Genomic DNA, 17,362 nt, shown 5'->3' on the forward strand with positions numbered 1-17,362 from the left:
TCTCCAGAACTCAGCAGCCTCGAGACCTCCTTACAACCCCTTTCAGCAACATAGTGTCACCTTTTAAGGTGAAGGCTGAGACTTCCTAGAATATTGATTTCCCAGAAATTCGGGTGATTTTCCAGTTGTGCTGATATTCTTATTGGAGTTGTTATTATTTTTCTTATGCTCTGGATGGAGGTGGGTAGGTTTTGAGTGATCTATCCACCTCTATTTTTCCATAAGTCCTGTTCTTTTTGTGTGTGCAATTTTACACAGCCTGAGGTTTTCCAAGTTTTTGTGCCTTGAAGAAACACCGGAATTGGCAGCACGACCAAAAGGATTAAACTTTATCCAATTACCTCGAGATTCCTGTAGCCCTTTTCAACACTGAGATGCTATGAGAACAGAGCTAGTTACTGCCTCGGCCATGCTCATTCACATAATCTATCATTCAGAGTTTGGGGTTACAAACAACAGAATCCACTCTAGCCAACTGAGGCAGACAGGGACCTTTTAAAAGGACATTAGGTCACAATACTGGGTGGGCCAACAATACTGGGTGGGCCAGCAATCCTGGGAGATGATTCCTCCCCCAGTTGTGGCTCATGGGCAGAGCTGGGAACCCCTGCCCAGGCTGCATCTGAAAGCTGGTGTTTGTCTATCACCCTCACTGCAAACACTTTTGCGGATGCCCTCTTGTTCTCCTGACTCTCTTCTGAATCAAAGTTACCTCTTTGATTGGCAGGGCCTGGGACATATTCTGGCACTAGCTGCAAGGGAGACCCAGAAAGTGACTTCTGACTTGTACTTTGAGGAGGTCGAGTTGATAAGGTCAGAAATTCCCCCAAAGCCAGAAAGGTGTTCAAAAGGTACTGAATAGCCAGAGTATGGAGCAAACGTTCACTATACTTAGGAAGCAAGTTTTACACAACTCTCGGCAAATACCGACCTCTTGGAACTAGGCTGGTGCCTTCCTGTCCCATAGCAAGCTGCCCCCACTCCGCACAACCTGCTCCCTTCAGTCCTCTGTCTGATGCACCAGCTTAACAACATGTGTCCTCATTGCAGCAGAACTTGATCTTGTATGTTGATCTACATTTGGAGCCAGCCACAGGTTCCAAGGCTGTACAATGGGCTATGTTTGAAGGGGTAACAGATTCCCATCAGCACATGAGGATTTTAACAATCCCGCCAACAAATGATGGAGACACAAATCACTGCACTGACTCACAGCACCACACCTACTTCCTGGTGTATCAGCAACTCCTCATCTCCACATATAGCAGGGTATGCCCGATTCCCAGCCCACTAATTACACTGTCGCACACTTTGCTCATTCAGGAAAGGGTGTCTGGATACACGTGAATCTGCTCTGATTGATGCAAAAGTGTACAACATGGCAAATATTGGTTATTAGTAACATATTAGTTATAATATTTCTCACGATGGAGCCTTCCATTCTACTCTAATAATTAATTAAAAGCATTTTTATTTTTTTAATTAAAAGCATTTTCAAAAAGCAATTAATTAAAAGTAATTAATTAAAACAATTAAAAGCATTTTCTCTTGAAAGTTTCTTCCCAGCAATATGGCAATTCCATTGTCTAAGTGAGGATTCTAGACATGTTAGCCTGCATATGCATATATAATTTTTTTTTTTTAAGATTTTATTGGGGAAGGGGATCAGGACTTTATTGGGGAACAGTGTGTACTTCCAGGACTTTTTTCCAAGTCAAGTTGTTGTCCTTTCAATCTTAGTTGTGGAGGGTGCCGTTCAGCTTCAAGTCCAGTTGTCCAGTTGCAGGGAACGCAGCCCACCATCCCTTGTGGGACTCTAGGAATTGAACTGGAAACCTGTGGTTGAGAGCCCACTGGCCCATGTGGGAATTGAACCGGCAGCCTTCGGAGTTAGGAGCATGGAGCTCTAACCTCCTGAGCCACCGAGCCAGCCCCTGCATATGTAATTTTTAACTACAGTTACACTACCCTGCAAACTCCTTAATCATTCATTTCTAAGTTACGCCTTAGAATTCAGCCTGACTTTGATCTTTAAGATGACATTCAAGGCCTCAGCTGCACCAGGACAATCACCCAGCCTCACCGTACCCCCTTTCACCCTGTACTCCAGTCACGAAAACCTTCTTTCTGTTCTTCCTCCCAGAATGCACCCTGCTCCTCCACCACAGGGCTTTTCCCTCCACCCTCCAGCGCAAGCATTGCCTCCTGCAGAACCTTCCACATGGTCAGCTCCTGCCGCACGTCTGGGCCAGGTGCCCTGTGATACACACTTGTAGGCCCATGCGTCTCTCCCTCTTGGCACTACTGGAAGCTATACTTTTCCAGATATGTGTATGATCTCTGACAAACACCTCTCTGCTGCTAAACCATAAGCTCCATGAGAGTAGGGACTATGCTTCTGCTCACTACTATGCTCCAAGTACCGAGTAGGGTTTCCAGCCCAGAGAAGATACTAAAACCATCTGATGAATAAATGAATGGACTCATGCATTTAGAATGACTGATCTCACCACTCGGTATTTATTTGCATGACTCAACTCTCTAAGATGGGGGAAGAGTCGGGTTAAGCAGGGAAAAGGGTACATAATGAGTTCCATTCGGGGCAAGCTGAGTGGCTAAGGGAGCTGCTGATCATTCAAGTAGACAGGGACAAGTACAACTGGACACCCAGCATCTCTACAAAGGAAGTAGACAAATGGCATCATCATGTAGAGCAGTGTTAGCCAAGAGAATGTTCTGTGATGGTGGAAATATTCTATAACTGCACTGCCCAATGTGAGTGCCAGTAGTTACATTAGCTACTGAGCATTTAAAATATGGCTAGTGAAACTAAGCAACTGAATTTTTAATTTTATTAAATTTTAATCAATTTAAATTTAAAAAGCCACATGTAGCTAGTAGCTACGATACTGAATAGCGCAAATCTGAACAACAGAAGCTGCTCTCTAATAAAAACACTAATGCTGCTCATCAGAGGCTGCTGAGATTGGAAGAAACCTTAGAGTATATCAGGTATAATTATCAGGTATAATTCACAGGTAAGAAAACTAAGGCGCAAACAGAAGTGACTTATACAAAATCATTGCAGCAAGAACGCGGTAAAGCAGACTAAAGCCATGGTCTTCTGTATCTGATCCAATGCCCTTTCCATTTCACAGGCTGCTTCTGTTACTGATGCATAAACAGCTGTAGTTTTGTTTAATTCTAGTGTGTGGATCGGACCCCGCTCATGGGCAAAGCCAACGAAAAATCATGTACTCTCCTGCTGAGCTAGACATCCCAAACATCATCGGATAAGCAACCATCTCAGGTATTTTAGTTGCAAACAACAGAACCTACTCTAGTTGGTTTTAATACGAAAGGAATTTATTAAAGAAGTTTCAGCAGTTTGCACAATCTCCGAGAAAGAGTCTCAAAGCCAGGCTCGGAGGCTACGCAGTCACAAACTGCTGACAGATGACACCACCACGGCTCCAGTGGGGATTCTACTGTGCCTGCCAATCAAAAGGGCTGGACAAGGGGCTGGACCCCAGGACCTCTGCTGCGTCTCAAAGCTGGACGTCCTTGCTGCTACTCACCAGAAGGTATTCCAGGTCCCGCCTCCACCAGCGCACGCCATTCTTGGTAGACTCTAAATCAAGGGGGAGGTGGGAATCTGAAACCCTCACTGCAAGAAAGGAAAGCAACTTTCTGGCTTCTACCTGCTGTTCTAGCCCCATAAGGCAGAAAAATCCACAGGCATTAGGAAGGCAATCTTAAAAAAAAAAAAAAAAATCAACACCACTACTGCTTAACCAATGTTCTAACAAGTAAATAACCCATCTGCACTGGTTTAGACATGGATCTTACAGCCATTTTGCTCAGCAGCGTCCCTGACTCAGAGCTTTTTACACTTAATATTATGTCTCTACATTACACATTTTCTCAATTAATTTCTCTTCTTTTTTTTTAACAGAGTCTTTATTCACTGGAACATCTGTATTGATAGATGCCATGTATGGTGGGAAGTGAATTAGGCATTTCAACTCTCAGAACATAAAGGGTTTCTTTCAGTTTTGTTTTTTTAATCTGGACTTTCTAATTAACAAACTCAATATAGCACAGTCATGAGGATGAATAATTCTAGAAAGTTTTTCCTCAAAAGTGGTAGCAGTAGGATTGAAGTGAGAGTAGAAGTGAGAAATCTCCTAAGAACTGAGAGTTAATGTAATGTAGGGCCTGACACCAAGGCCCTTCCGTCCTAAAAAACTATAAAGCAAAAATCACTACTAGTGTTTGAGTGTGGGGGGGGGGGGGGGGGCAAAAAATGATGTCTTTAACAGTGACCATGATGTTAAAAGGGGGTGGGTTTGGCTTTTGACGAGAAAATGGAGACTACACCAACACATTATGCAACAGCTCTCATGAGCAAACTGGATGGAGTTCTACTCCAGGCAGACGTGGAGAGGGAACAGGCCTTGTGGACTTAGGAGGCTCCTGTCTTAAGGGTGGCTGACATCCAGGGGGAGCGGCCCCAAAACACGAGCACTGAAGGCTATGAACTGGGCCTTCAGAGACCCCACAGATAAAGTGCCAGTGAAGGAGGGAGAGGCTTGGCTTGCTGAGAGCTCAGAAGACAAGACAGTTAGCTGTCACCACGACAAGGCTGCAAACCTCCATCCCCAGTGACTTCCCTGCACCAACCCCACTCTCTCCAGATGCCCAGCTTCCAGAGAGAGCCTACTGCCATGTCCACCACCATTTAACTGCCTCCCAGTCCACATGTATCATTATATCGTTTATAATACGCCAGGCAAGCATAAAGGGAAGAAAATAAAAGGATCATTTAGGGCTATTGTTACTCAATACAGAGTAGCTGTCCTAGCAGCTGGTTGTCAAAGAAACTTTCCTGAGGAGCAAGGACAGACCTGGGTCACTGAGCTCCAGCTCACGGTAGGAACAGCGGGGTAATGGCTGAGGTTCAAAACACCCAATTTCACCAAAGTCCCAGCTAAGCCTGTCACAGTGAGTCTTGAAAAATATAAATCAGATCATATCACTCCCCTACTTAACCCTCCAATGGTTCCTATCGCATTTAAAAGAAAACCCAATCCACTTCCCAGTCTGGCTGGACTGCTTGCCCCACATTCCCATCCCCACGAATTTCCTTCCCTTCTAGTCCTCAACCATGCTCCTTTCCACCTCAAGGTCTTGGTGCTATCCCTTCCCTCTGCCTGACGCAGGCTAGCCCCAGATCTTCCCCTGGCTGCCTCCTCCTCCTCACCCACCTCTCAGCCTGTCACCTACAGCATCAAAGAGGCCCTTCCTGCCCATCCTTCCAGACGTGGCTCTCACTCCTTGCCCTTCCATCACATCATGGGAATTACAGTTTTACGAATGGGTCAGGGGTAGGGAAAGCCAGGGAAAAGTCAGAAACAGTTTTGCTCACTTCAGAATTATGTGAGCCATTAATTCACACACGACTGAAATGCGCTGCCATCTGGCAATTCAAAGACACTCCAGACCACGGTGGACCCACAGGATCAACTCCAGAAGAAGCACAAAAGATGCAACAAGGAATGAACAACTGTTGCCATCTACCTTCTCTCACCAGAACAAAAAGAAGTGCTAGCTTACTTGTTTGCCTGTTTACGTTCTATGTTCACCCCCTGGAGCGCGAGCTCAGTGAGGGCGAGGGCATCATCTACCTCATTGTTGCTTTTATCCCAGCTCTTGGATAGTGCTTAGACCACTTAATTGGTTTCATAAACAAGTGGAATAAATGAAAAGAAAAGGACATGGTTACTAAGTCTTTTCATATTTTTGAAAATTGAAATGTATTCATTCAAACATACTTGAGGGCCCGCTAGACATTCCACGCTATGGGGAACGATGGGGAAATACACAGACGAATCAGATCCTACCCTCAAAAAGCTCACTGTCCAGGAGGGATGTGTGACCTGCACAAAAAGAACTCTACATAAAGCTACAGGTTCCAAATGTCCCTAAGCAAGCGCGTCACGTGGGGCAAGTGGTAATTATACTAATTCCTGGGCTCCAGCCGAATCCACTACATCCCCAGGAGTAGAGCTTGGGGCTCTAAAACATCCTGGCAGATGTCCATGACCTAGAAAGTCTGGGAGGCAACGAGGAAGGTGGCATGGAAAAGGCAGCACCTGAGATGGACTTGAGAGGGGCACGAGTGGATATGGGGGAAAGGTGGGCCCTTCGGGCATAGGGAACGAAGCCAGGAAATGGGGGGAGGGACAGAAAGCAGCATTTGGTCCCATCTGGCAGTGGCACAAAAGGGGAATGATGGTGAGATGAGATGAAAGCCTGAAGACTCACTGTGGTGAGCCCAGGACATGGGGCTGGTTTTGACAGAAGGGAAAGGAATCACTGACTGATTCTAGTCAGGAGTGAGGGCATCAGATAGTAGTCAATTGACAGATAAGGGCTCAGAAAGGGTTAGTGAGCTAAGCTACGTAAAGTCACATAGGTAGGAGAGAGGCCAGGGCTCAAACCCTGTTACTGTGATTCCAGAGGCAAAGTGGGGAAGGGAAGGGACAAAACTAGCCCTTATTGAGTCCTCACTGTTTCTAGGCACAGAGCTGAGTGATTTACATTTATTATTAAACTTCACTACAGCTCTGTGAGGTAAGAAGCCCAAATTGCAGACAAAGGTGCATATTCTTTCTCTAGAAACAGAAAGGAAAGGGTGATGTGAAAGATGGTAAGGAGACAGATTCAACATGATTTGGAAACTGACTGGTCTGGGGGTCAGGGAGGACAGCCCCGTGGATGGGGGGGAACCCCGTGGAAGGGAGGACAGCCCCATGGACGGGGGGGAACCCCGTGGAAGGGGGGGGAAAGCCCATGGAAGGGAGGACAGCCCCATGGATGGGGGGGAACCCCATGGAAGGGGGGACAGCCCCGTGGAAGTGGGGGGAAAGCCCATGGAAGGGGGAGAACGCCCCGTGGAAGGGGGGACAGGCCCGTGGAAAGGGGGACAGGCCCGTGGAAGGGGGGACAGCTCCGTGGAAGGGAGGAAAGCCCCGTGGAAGGGGGGGCAGCCCCGTGGAAGGGGGAACCACCCCGTGGAAGTGGAGACAGGCCAGTGGAAGGGGGGGCAGCCCTGTGGAAGGGGGGAGCCTCATGGAAGGAGGGGGAGCCCCACAGAAGTGTCCTGGCTTCTCCTCAGTATCCTGCTTGCATCTTCATCAACTGCCTCTGTGCAGCCTGTTTTGATGTCTGGTTTTCCTCATTCACACGTTCTCCACTTTTTGTTTAAGCTGCTTTGTTACTTGGACAACACACAGATCATTAGCTGCTGGTTTTCATATACCACACGTGGAATGAAAAGAAGTGTAAACAAGAATGCTGTGTTGTGAGTCTGCAGCAGGTGGGGACAAAAGAGACCGGGTGGCTCCTCCCAGGTGGCACTTCCTCCCCTCCAGCTGCCACAAAAAGACAGCAGCACCTACTTAGAACTGCAAAGGCACAGAGTTTAGGGCTCACTTCAGGTGGGAGTAGCTTTCTAATCAGCTCATTTGCTTCTTATACCATTATTAAAAACTACGCACTTAAACAAAAGTCGACTTCCAGGGTACATTTACAAAATAAAAATTTCAAAATCCTATATAAAAAATCAGGTATCTTGCCTCTCAGTTATCACCTCTGTGTATGTGTGTGTTTAGAAATATATACATATGGTTTTACCTTTTCTTTTATATTTATCTATGAAAATATACATAATGGTTTCATGCATGTATTTTAGCTGTTTCTAAACTGCTAGGTGGAATACAGATGCTAAGTACCTTCTTATTACTAGCTGGTTCTTATTCCCGGAACCAAGTGCCCACTCTCTCCCCAGCTTCTTTGTTGCCAGAGCAGCTCAGAGCCCAACCAGGTCTCAACAGCCCTAAGGACAGACAGAAAAGAAAGAGGGGTACCCCCAGTTCTCTTCTTTCTCCTTTTCAGAAGGGGTTCTTTAGCCCGAATTAATCCTTCATTGGGCAGCTTGTGGGCAGACTCCTTTGAACATATCAGACACCACACACTCCAAGACACATTTCAAATGATGGTGAGCAGACATCTTCAACACCGTGAACGCCACAATTAAATACAGCCAATGTGGTGGCACTCAGAACAAAGGACGTTAAAAACTGCCCTGTGATTCAGGAAGCTCCAAACACTTCTAGTCTGTGTAGGGCTAGCTTTACGAATGGGTCGGAGATAGGGTGTCACCAACGGAAAGCCAGAAACAGTTTTGCTCACTTCAGAATTATGTGAGCCATTAATTCACACACGACTGAAATGCGCTGCCATCTGGCAATTAATTCAAAGACACTCCAGACCACAGTGGACTCACAGGATCAACGCCAGAAGAAGCACACAAGATGCAACAAGAAATGAACAACTGTCACCATACTACCTTCTCTCAGCAGAACAAAGTCATGCTTTGAAAGGGCACACATTGTTTCATATAAATGTTAGCACTTGTGCAGGACTTGATCAGCACTCTATGAGCAGAATCTGTTTACTTCTAGAGAGGAATTTCTCTTCTAACAACCATATTAACTCCAGAGATATTCTCACATAGTTTTAGGGCCATGCCAGAGGGTCATCACCTTTTTCACATTTGCCTAAAACATATCAATGGCAAGAGCCACCCTAATTATCTAAAATGAAACAGCTGTTTTCTTCTGGCATCTTTTTTTCCCAGGCTGATCACTTTTTTCCCTTTTTCTTTTGTAATGTCACATTTAAGAACTCCAGTCAACTACAGTCTTCTTTCTTCTGAGGCTATTCTTAGGTGAGCAGCGATTATTGTTTCCTAGAAGTCGTTTTCATTTCTATAAGATGCAGAAGGACGGCGCTCACTGGATTTTCCCACAGTCATCGTAAAACACCAACACCAAAAATGCTCACCTTTATCAATAAACGTGACAGTTCCTTTCTGCCCCAGAGCTCAATGAAATACTCCAACCACTTAAAAGGAAGCATGTCTCTCCTTGCAGTTGCCTAGGCTGAGATCACAGATAGGGCTCTTGGCTTTGTGGAAATTTATGTCATTCCAGAGAAGTCGACATTACTTCCATCAGCGTAAAAGATGCAACTGATTAATTTCCGGCATGCTGCAGTTTCTTTTATGCCAAACACTAAGCATTCAACATAGCCTGATAAACCAGAGTACATGTTAAGAGTTTGTTAGAGTCAATAAACGGAGTTTATTATTATTTTTTTTAATCTATGCCCATTTCTCCACCGTCTCCTCTTTTACAAGGGGAAATATGTTTTCTTCTCTTGGCCATCACAGAATGAGAAGGATTCCTCAAGTATCACCCCCCTCACCCCTCCAACCCGCTACAGTTTTCACTAGTGATAAGCTTACAGGAAAATGCCATCACTCTCTGGGTTTACAAGGGCACCGCTCACTGACTCTGTTCCCTCATTCTCCTAGCAATCACACTCTGCGTCTCTCCAGCCAACTGAGACCACTTTCTCTAAGTCTAAAGGGCACTTAAGACCTGCTAGTGGCTAAACAACAAGAGTCCCTCCAATTAAAAAGGAAAAAATCCCCACTCAAACCTCCCTCTCCACCAGCTGCCCTGTCTTTCCTTCTTCCCCTTCACAGCTTAACTTCTCCAAAGTGTTATTGCTGCCATTCCCTCACCTCCCACTTGCACGCGTCCCCACCCTCTTCAACCTGGCCCCTGGATCATGGTTCTAATGAAACAGTTCCCCATAGGCACCCAACGATAAACAGTGCTCAGTCCCCACCAGGCTTCACCTTCCAAACTGGGAGCAGAAAGGACTTATTTTCTCAGGAGGGCTGCAAATTAAGAGGTGATACCCCCACCTCACCCTGGCATTACTAAGTGATGGACGACTGTCTGCTCCCAGGAACCCCCTCCCCCACCCCCACTCTACTTCTAAGTTGGGAAGATGAAAGAGGCAGGGGATTCTGGGAATCTTTAACATCTTGGCTTAGGGAGCGCTGTCATGTGAAGGGAGATGAAGGAACCCTGTCACACAGACTGGGCGTGGTGGCAAGAAGGGGCCCTCCCATTCCCCAACTGGATAAGCAAGAGACATGTTATTTGCTCTGTGCCTACCAGATTAGGGGAGGGGAAAACGGTCTAGAGATGGCAAGACAGAAAGAAGCCTTACTGCGCCACTTCTGCTGTTTCACAGAACACGGACTAAGGTGGCTAGTTAGAGCATCGCACCAGTACACACCCAAAAGAGCAAGGGGATCCTAGCACACGTTACATTAGAGGCACTTAACCACTCCCCACGCAGCACAGGAGACACAGTTGGAGCCCAAAAGGGAGAGGAGGAGGGGTCCCAGAGGCAGACCTCCCCTCCTCCCCGTTTCAAGTCGCCCACCACAGACCTGGGAAGTGATAAGCTCAGGGAAAGCTTTAAATCAAATGTCCGTTTTTCTCAAGATATTATTTCCAGACATATCCAAGTAAGCGCATGGTAGGTTGATATTTGTTACATAAATGACTGAACAGCTTCTTCTTAACCCTCACCCTCCTTGTCCTTTTTACGTAATTTCACTCATTCACTCATTCATTCGCTGCTACCACAAGTGTGTGTTGAAGGCTGATTCTGTACAATTTAATCATAGAAAGGCGATTAAGACATGTTCCCTTCCCTAAGAAAGGTACTAGAAAAAAATCAGGAAAGTACAAACTTGCATCTACCACAGGAAATGATGTGAACAGTAGCATGTGAACAGTAAACATTAACTCAAAACTCTAAACTACCCCCTGAAATATACCCGGGCAGCTTTTTTGGATCAGTTTAGATACGGAATTCTCGTGCCTGCCTTTCCCATGACAGTCGGTCCTTAATCCCTCCTGCTCTGCAGGATGTGTCAGAGGTAGCAGTTTACACACCTACCATCTATGTGGGGCATCCTGGAGAAAGCCAGGACAACCCATAGTCCTTGGGTCTGGGGTAGACCAAAGAGACTTCAATGCACGGCCCTGGAGAAAGGACAGGTACGTAGGGCCTCTCATGGATCACCGCCATATATAACCCAACACAGAGGAAATGCTGTTGGTTTAGGATAAAGGTGGTGCCAATTATGACCACCTCCCCTCGAGAGCATCGTACCCACAGGGAGATGGTCATGCATGTGGAGAATGGAACCACCTTATCCAGAAACCACATGTAATTTACAGATGGTTTAATAGCAGACTCTCAGTCAGAAATAATTCACATTTAGAGCCACGTGATTGCAGAAAGCACATCAGCTCTGCATGATTTCTGGTTTCCTTGTAATCTTCAGCAACCAGTCCTTCAGCATCCATTATTGCTTCCCACATAATTTCTGACAGGCATTTTAATGATAATTCTTACCATCGTTAGAATAATGCACGCTCAGTATAAAAAAATCTAGAAAATGCAGCAAAGTTGATAGCAGAAAAATATCATGCATATTCTTACCAACATTGTTAATATTCTGGAATATTTCCATGTAAGCTCTGTGAGATTTCACAGCTACTTGGAATGAGTATGTCCCATAAGCCAACTCTGGTAAAAATCATCAATAAACTAGAATATAAACTACCATCTGTAATCTCTTTCAATTATGAACAGGTTGTATCTTAATGACTGTAAAACAACCAATAGATTCAATTTAAAAAGCTTAAATTCAATGGAGGAAAAATTGGTTAAGTGGGTTGTTTAACATATGAATGCAAGCAGGCACTCTTCTCTATCTGTCTTTCCAGATGCCCAACAGGTGGAATTAAGCTTATCCAAGCTCTTGGGTAGCTATCACTTCATATATAAACCCCTTTAAATATAATTTCCTTTGATTATTTAAGAAGGATAATCTCATGTGATTCTGGGAGGCACAAAAACATAGTGCTAATGTGTTTTCTTGACACGTATGCAGCTGCATTATTTTTCAAGATATTGAACAAGGATTTTATTTTCATCTCAGTCTTCCCTAACAGACATGCTATTTAATGATATCGAAAATAAAAATTAGTGGCTTACCTGATTAAGAAATCATGCAGTCCAACGTCAAAATACCTGTTCAAAGGAGACACAGACAAGCATATCAATAGAAGATATTTACTGAAATGGTGGACTTGACAAAAAATAGGTAATTTACATTCAGAGCATGGTGAATAAATGGATTAATTACTCTATGATTGTGGTTCTCAAAGTATGGCCCCTGGGCAGTCACAGCAGCATTCCCTGGGAACTTACTGGAAAAGCAAATTCCCAGGCCCCTTAGATACAGTGATTCAGAAATCCTGGGGATGGGCCCAGCAATGAGATTGAACCACTGCTCTATGATAGCAAAAGTGATTTGGCAAGTCTACGCTCTCGCTCTAGATCAGGGGTGTCCAAACTGCGGCCCGTGGGCCAACTGCGGCCCGCAATCCATTTTTTATTGGCCCGCAGCAAATTCCAAAAATATATTTAGTTTACTTAAATAAACCAGGTGAGGCAATACGTACTTCACCTCGAGTGAGTGGCCTGGCTGCTTGTGTATTTTACTGCATACGGCCCTTGGTAAAAAACGTTGAAAAAAGTGTGGACACCTCTGCTCTAGAAATAAAGACCTAAGGGTGGATTTCCCAGGTACCTTCCATTTTTCTAATTGGTGAGTCCTTTTATAACACTAGCTGTCTCAAAAATAAATGAAGTGTGTTTTCAAAGCACAAAACCACACTGGCCTAAGGGAAGCAAAGGGGTGGGGAAGGGTCAGCTCGGGCCTTCCCCACTCCTCCCAGCGCAAGTCCCTGCAGCTTTTCACCAGAGAGAGCAGCCGTCCCTGTCTGGGTCTGCCCTAGCAGGGAAGGTGGCAGAGCAGCTCCCGGCGCTCGCTGGTCAGCTGAAGCCTCATGCGTGGCACCCAGTAAGCCCTGGGCAGTGGTGAGCCCTTCCAGCCGCAGCACACCCGACACCACGAAACTGGCATAATCCTTATGAAGGGTACTGCCTTGATTTCCCTAGTTAGTATGCTTGCTCCCCCGAACTCCAGCCGCTTCTCTCCCTTTGGGTCTGTCCCTGAGTAAAAGACTCGGTAGCCGGAATCATGATGCTTCTGTCCACAAGGCATTGTCGCGACTTCTACCACCTAGATGGTGGCTGCTGTGTGCCCCACAGCCACTAGCCTCCTGGGCTAGCAATCGGCCTGAGGGAAGCCTGAGTTAATTCTGTCCCTACAGACAATGAGCAACAGACGCAGAGATTCACCCCGCAGTGGGGTCCAACTGCCCAGGCCGTGCCTCTCTCCTGCTTCCAGCTCCACCCCCACCCTGTCCCAGGAGCACCCAGCTTGCCCAGTACCTCCCCCATCAGACATATGACAGGTGGTGACTGGCATTAAAATAGGATTCCTTGTGGGGCACCTTTAAGTGACAAGGTTCTTTTATGTACTTCAGCTTATCTGTTTACGGATCATGGACACAGGGAAGATGACAATAGAGAAACAAAGCCAAACATAAAATTTACCATTTTAACAATTTTGAAGTATATACAGTTCGGCGGCATTAAGTACACTCATATTGTTGTGCAACCATCCCCACCATCTATCTCCAGAACTTTTTCGTCTTCCTCAAATGAAACTCTGGGTTTCCTCCCGACCAGGGTAAAGCTGATGTAGGTCCGTTTCAAAGGGTTCAAGGGTGGGGCCTCTTCCATGGGGCTACAGCTTTCATTTCAAAACATGAGCAAACCAATGAAGTCTATAGAAATATGTTCTCCTTAGTTTTCCTGTACAGATGGATAAGGCGCCTTAGGGAGCTACGGTAGAAATGGACTAAGCCTGTTTTTTTGTTTTGTTTTTTAAGAATTGTGTACCAGGCCCTGTGCTAGGCACCATTGCACTATCTCTTTCAATCCTCACAACACACCCTGGAAAGGAGGTCCCTATTTTACAAAGCCACGTGGTCTTATCCCCAGTCACACAGCTAATTAATTGCTGAGTCAGGATCTTGCTCAGAGTACCAAATGCCCAAGTCTGGGCCTTTTCCCTTCACGTATCCAGCCACTGACTCACTTAACAAATGTTTACCATGGTGACAACGAGCCAGGCAGTGGCAAGCCCGTCACACACAGCACATAACTGCTGGCCAAGACACAGCAAAGTCAGCGATGATTTCAGTAGAGTGTGACCAACATCAAACATGCTCTCCCTTCCTGGACTGCAAACTCCACGAGGGCAGCGCCAGAGCCAGCCACCAAGCTGCTTCTCATGAAATGTGTGTTGAGTGAATCAACATGTGAATGACGTGCTGTGATGAGGCACCAGTACCTCTGTCTGCTCTGGAACTTACCACCGTCCACTGCAGATAGGAGATGCTCTCAAGCAGTCATTGAATACATCAACTATTATTATATGTGAATACGTAAGATAAATACCCACAGATAGACATGGGGCTTCTCGTCTGAAATCAGGTAGCTATCAAACTATAGCACAATTACTCTTATCATCTTTTAAGAAAATAATCTCTCACAGCTATCAGCCCACAGGAAGCCTGGATTTCCTTAGGAGGACACATCAGAAACAGTGATCCCGTGCATATCATTCTTGGTTCTTTCCAGAAATAAAAAATAGGGACTCTTTTATGTGTCTATGTGACGTAAAAGTTTTTGTTGTCTGAATATCAACTGACAGCAATAACAGGACGTGGTTTTCTGCTTGATTGACATACATATAAAAAGGAATTTTCTAACAAGTTGCAATGCCCTAACGAGGCAGTGAATTTCCGACCATGGGATGAGTGCAATCCTGGGTTAAAAGGGGGTTTAGAGGACAGACCGAAAACCGTCAGACCGAAAACTAGAATGGATGACCTTAAACGTTCCGCCTAGCCTCAGGCTTCCAACTCTGTTTCAGTCACTTTCAGGAAGCATCTCTAAGTGTGAATTCTCACTCCCATAGCAGCCGCTCTTGTCTGGTAACCATCAGCAAATCAGTGGGCTGTGCCTGGGCTAATGCTTTCATTGCAGCCCTGATGGTTTCTTTATTACGATTACGACTGCTATTCTTGTTAGAGCCTCACCGTGCATCAAAATTAGGCTCCTTGCACCTGACAACGTGGTGCTGCCCATGTTTACTCACCAAGTACAGATATTTCTATATCTTTGCGTTTAGTTCCCTCTTTGACAGAGGGGTCAGGCCCACATAGCGTGTCCGTGGCAGCATGCAGAGCAGAACCCGCAGGTGGTTCCAGGACTTGTCCTGCTCTGCCAGGCTGCCTGCCTTTCGGGGTCCTGGTCCTTTCTCCCAGGCTGATCTTGGCTGTTTTGGAGCTGGGGATATAAAAGTCAATGAACTGTGGCCAGAAATTGCACCTGCCATACGACCAGGGAGGTAAGTTTCCGAACCACAGTGGTTAACAGCCGCTTCGCATGACACATGCCAGGGCAGTATTATATGAAGTACCATATTCAGATCTCAATCCCTGCCTCTACTTCTCCAACTGGCAATCTTCACAGTTGTTCATCTCCAGACCATTCATCCCATTAGTGGACTGCCAATCTCGGGCTCTCATACTGCCTAGGAAGTTTGAAAATAGACTAAGAGAGTTGAAAGTAAAAACCAAGTCAAATCACTGTGAGAATCAAGTTCATACCTAGATTCAAGAAGACCTCATTAGTTCTGGCTGGGCTATCTCACTTAATTTCAGATGGCAGTAAAGATCGTAAAGTTTATCTGCTCTAACCTCTTTACTTGAAAAATTAAAAAATAGAGGATAAGGAAGATGAAATAATTTGAAACACAACTACATACCGTGTTTCCCGAAAATAAGACCTAGCCGGACCATCAGCTCTAATGCGTCTTTTGGAGCAAAAATTAATACAAGACCTGGTCTTATTTCAATATAAGACCGGGTCTTATATAATACAATATAATACCAGGTCTTATATAATATAATACAATGTAAGACCGGGTCTTATATAATTTAAAATAAGACCGGGTTTAATGTAATATGATATAATATAACATAATAACTGGTCTTATATAATGTAAGACCGGGTCTTATATAATATTATATATATACATATATATGTGTGTGTGTGTGTGTGTGTATATATATATATATATATATATATATATATATATATATATATGACCAGGTCTTATATTAATTTATGGTCCAAAAGACGCATTAGAGATGATGGTCCAGCTAGGTCTTATTTTCAGGGAAACACGGTAACTAGTGGCAGAGCTGAGGCTAACAGTCCAGGTCCCTTAGAGCCCAGCTCTTTATTCAAAGTGTCACAACACTGCCCACCTCTCAGTTTCAATCAAGGCCGTATCTTCTGAGAACGCTCCAGACACGATGCTTGGAATGTGCTGCCCGATGACATCGTACAGTAACTGGCATCATGTCACACCATCGCCACCTCCATCCATATAAATCAGGTGAATATAGTCTGCAGGGTGCCATTCCCTCACTTTCGTACACTCCTGTCTGGCCATGGCTGGATCTAACATGCATATCAACTTGAGATTTGGAGATGGATGACAGTGAAAAATAAAAAGTGATGCTGGAGAAACAGGGAAGAGTGAAAGTGAATTTAGGTCAGGAAGACAGACACCAGTTGGCAGTCAAGCCACATTTGGTAAAATACCAAAGTCTGATAGGAAAGTACAAAATAAGAATTATAGCCCTGGGAGGACAACTTCTAAAGAGCAAACATGGTGAAAAATAGTGTTGGGCATTCACATGGCATCCTCTTCACTGCATCAGCCAAGTGTGTCTGCCGTCAGGTTACTAGGAGCAAATTCTGGGAAAACAGCCCAAACGCCTGGAGATCTGGACATCTCACAGTGTCGGAGAAAGAAGAGGAATGCCAGCACCAGCTGTAAGGCTCAGAAGTAAAGTGCTTTCCCTAAACGACAGTAGAAACCACATCTCACTGGAGGTGGATATAGAAATTCATGGTCTGCGCTCCTGCTCTCCCACTGAATAGTATTTGACCTTGAGCCAAACAAAATCCTCCCTCCATGCCTCATTTTTATTAACTGCAGCACGGAGATAATGACATGTACAGTGTAAAAAGGAACAAATGTAGTGTGTACAGTGCTTCACAAACATTCTACGAATGTTCCAGATTCTTTTCTCCCCTCCTTTGACTTTATTAAGTTCCTGAAGGCTCTTCTCCAAACTACCTTAATGCTGTATTCATTCATCTATCCGACAAATATGTCAGACCCTGCAACAGATGCTTAAGACACAACAGAGAACAAGAGAACTAAGCTCCTACCCTTAGGTATATTCAGGAAACAAGCCCTTAATCAGATCTATGATTTGAAAATATTTTCTATCCATCTGTAGATTGTCTTTTCATTTTCATTTACGTGTGTCATTTGAAGCACCAAAGTTTTCAATTT

General features: G+C 45.0%; 1 protein-coding gene across 5 annotated transcripts in view; it reads right to left on the reverse strand.

The window, feature by feature from the left end:
* Positions 1–17,362, reverse strand: part of HHAT (hedgehog acyltransferase) — a 259,911-nt gene that overhangs the window by 107,197 nt on the left and 135,352 nt on the right. For all 5 annotated transcript variants that reach the window (XM_088801657.1, XM_088801656.1, XM_074322217.2 and 2 more), the window contains one exon: positions 12,001–12,036. In XM_088801657.1, the coding sequence (XP_088657783.1) occupies positions 12,001–12,036 (36 nt within the window). The remainder of the gene's footprint in view (positions 1–12,000; positions 12,037–17,362) is intronic.

Source organism: Rhinolophus sinicus, chromosome 11, assembly GCF_057876585.1.
Source record: "Rhinolophus sinicus isolate RSI-liver-muscle chromosome 11, RSI-T2T, whole genome shotgun sequence".
Classification (NCBI taxonomy): Eukaryota; Metazoa; Chordata; class Mammalia; order Chiroptera; family Rhinolophidae; genus Rhinolophus; species Rhinolophus sinicus.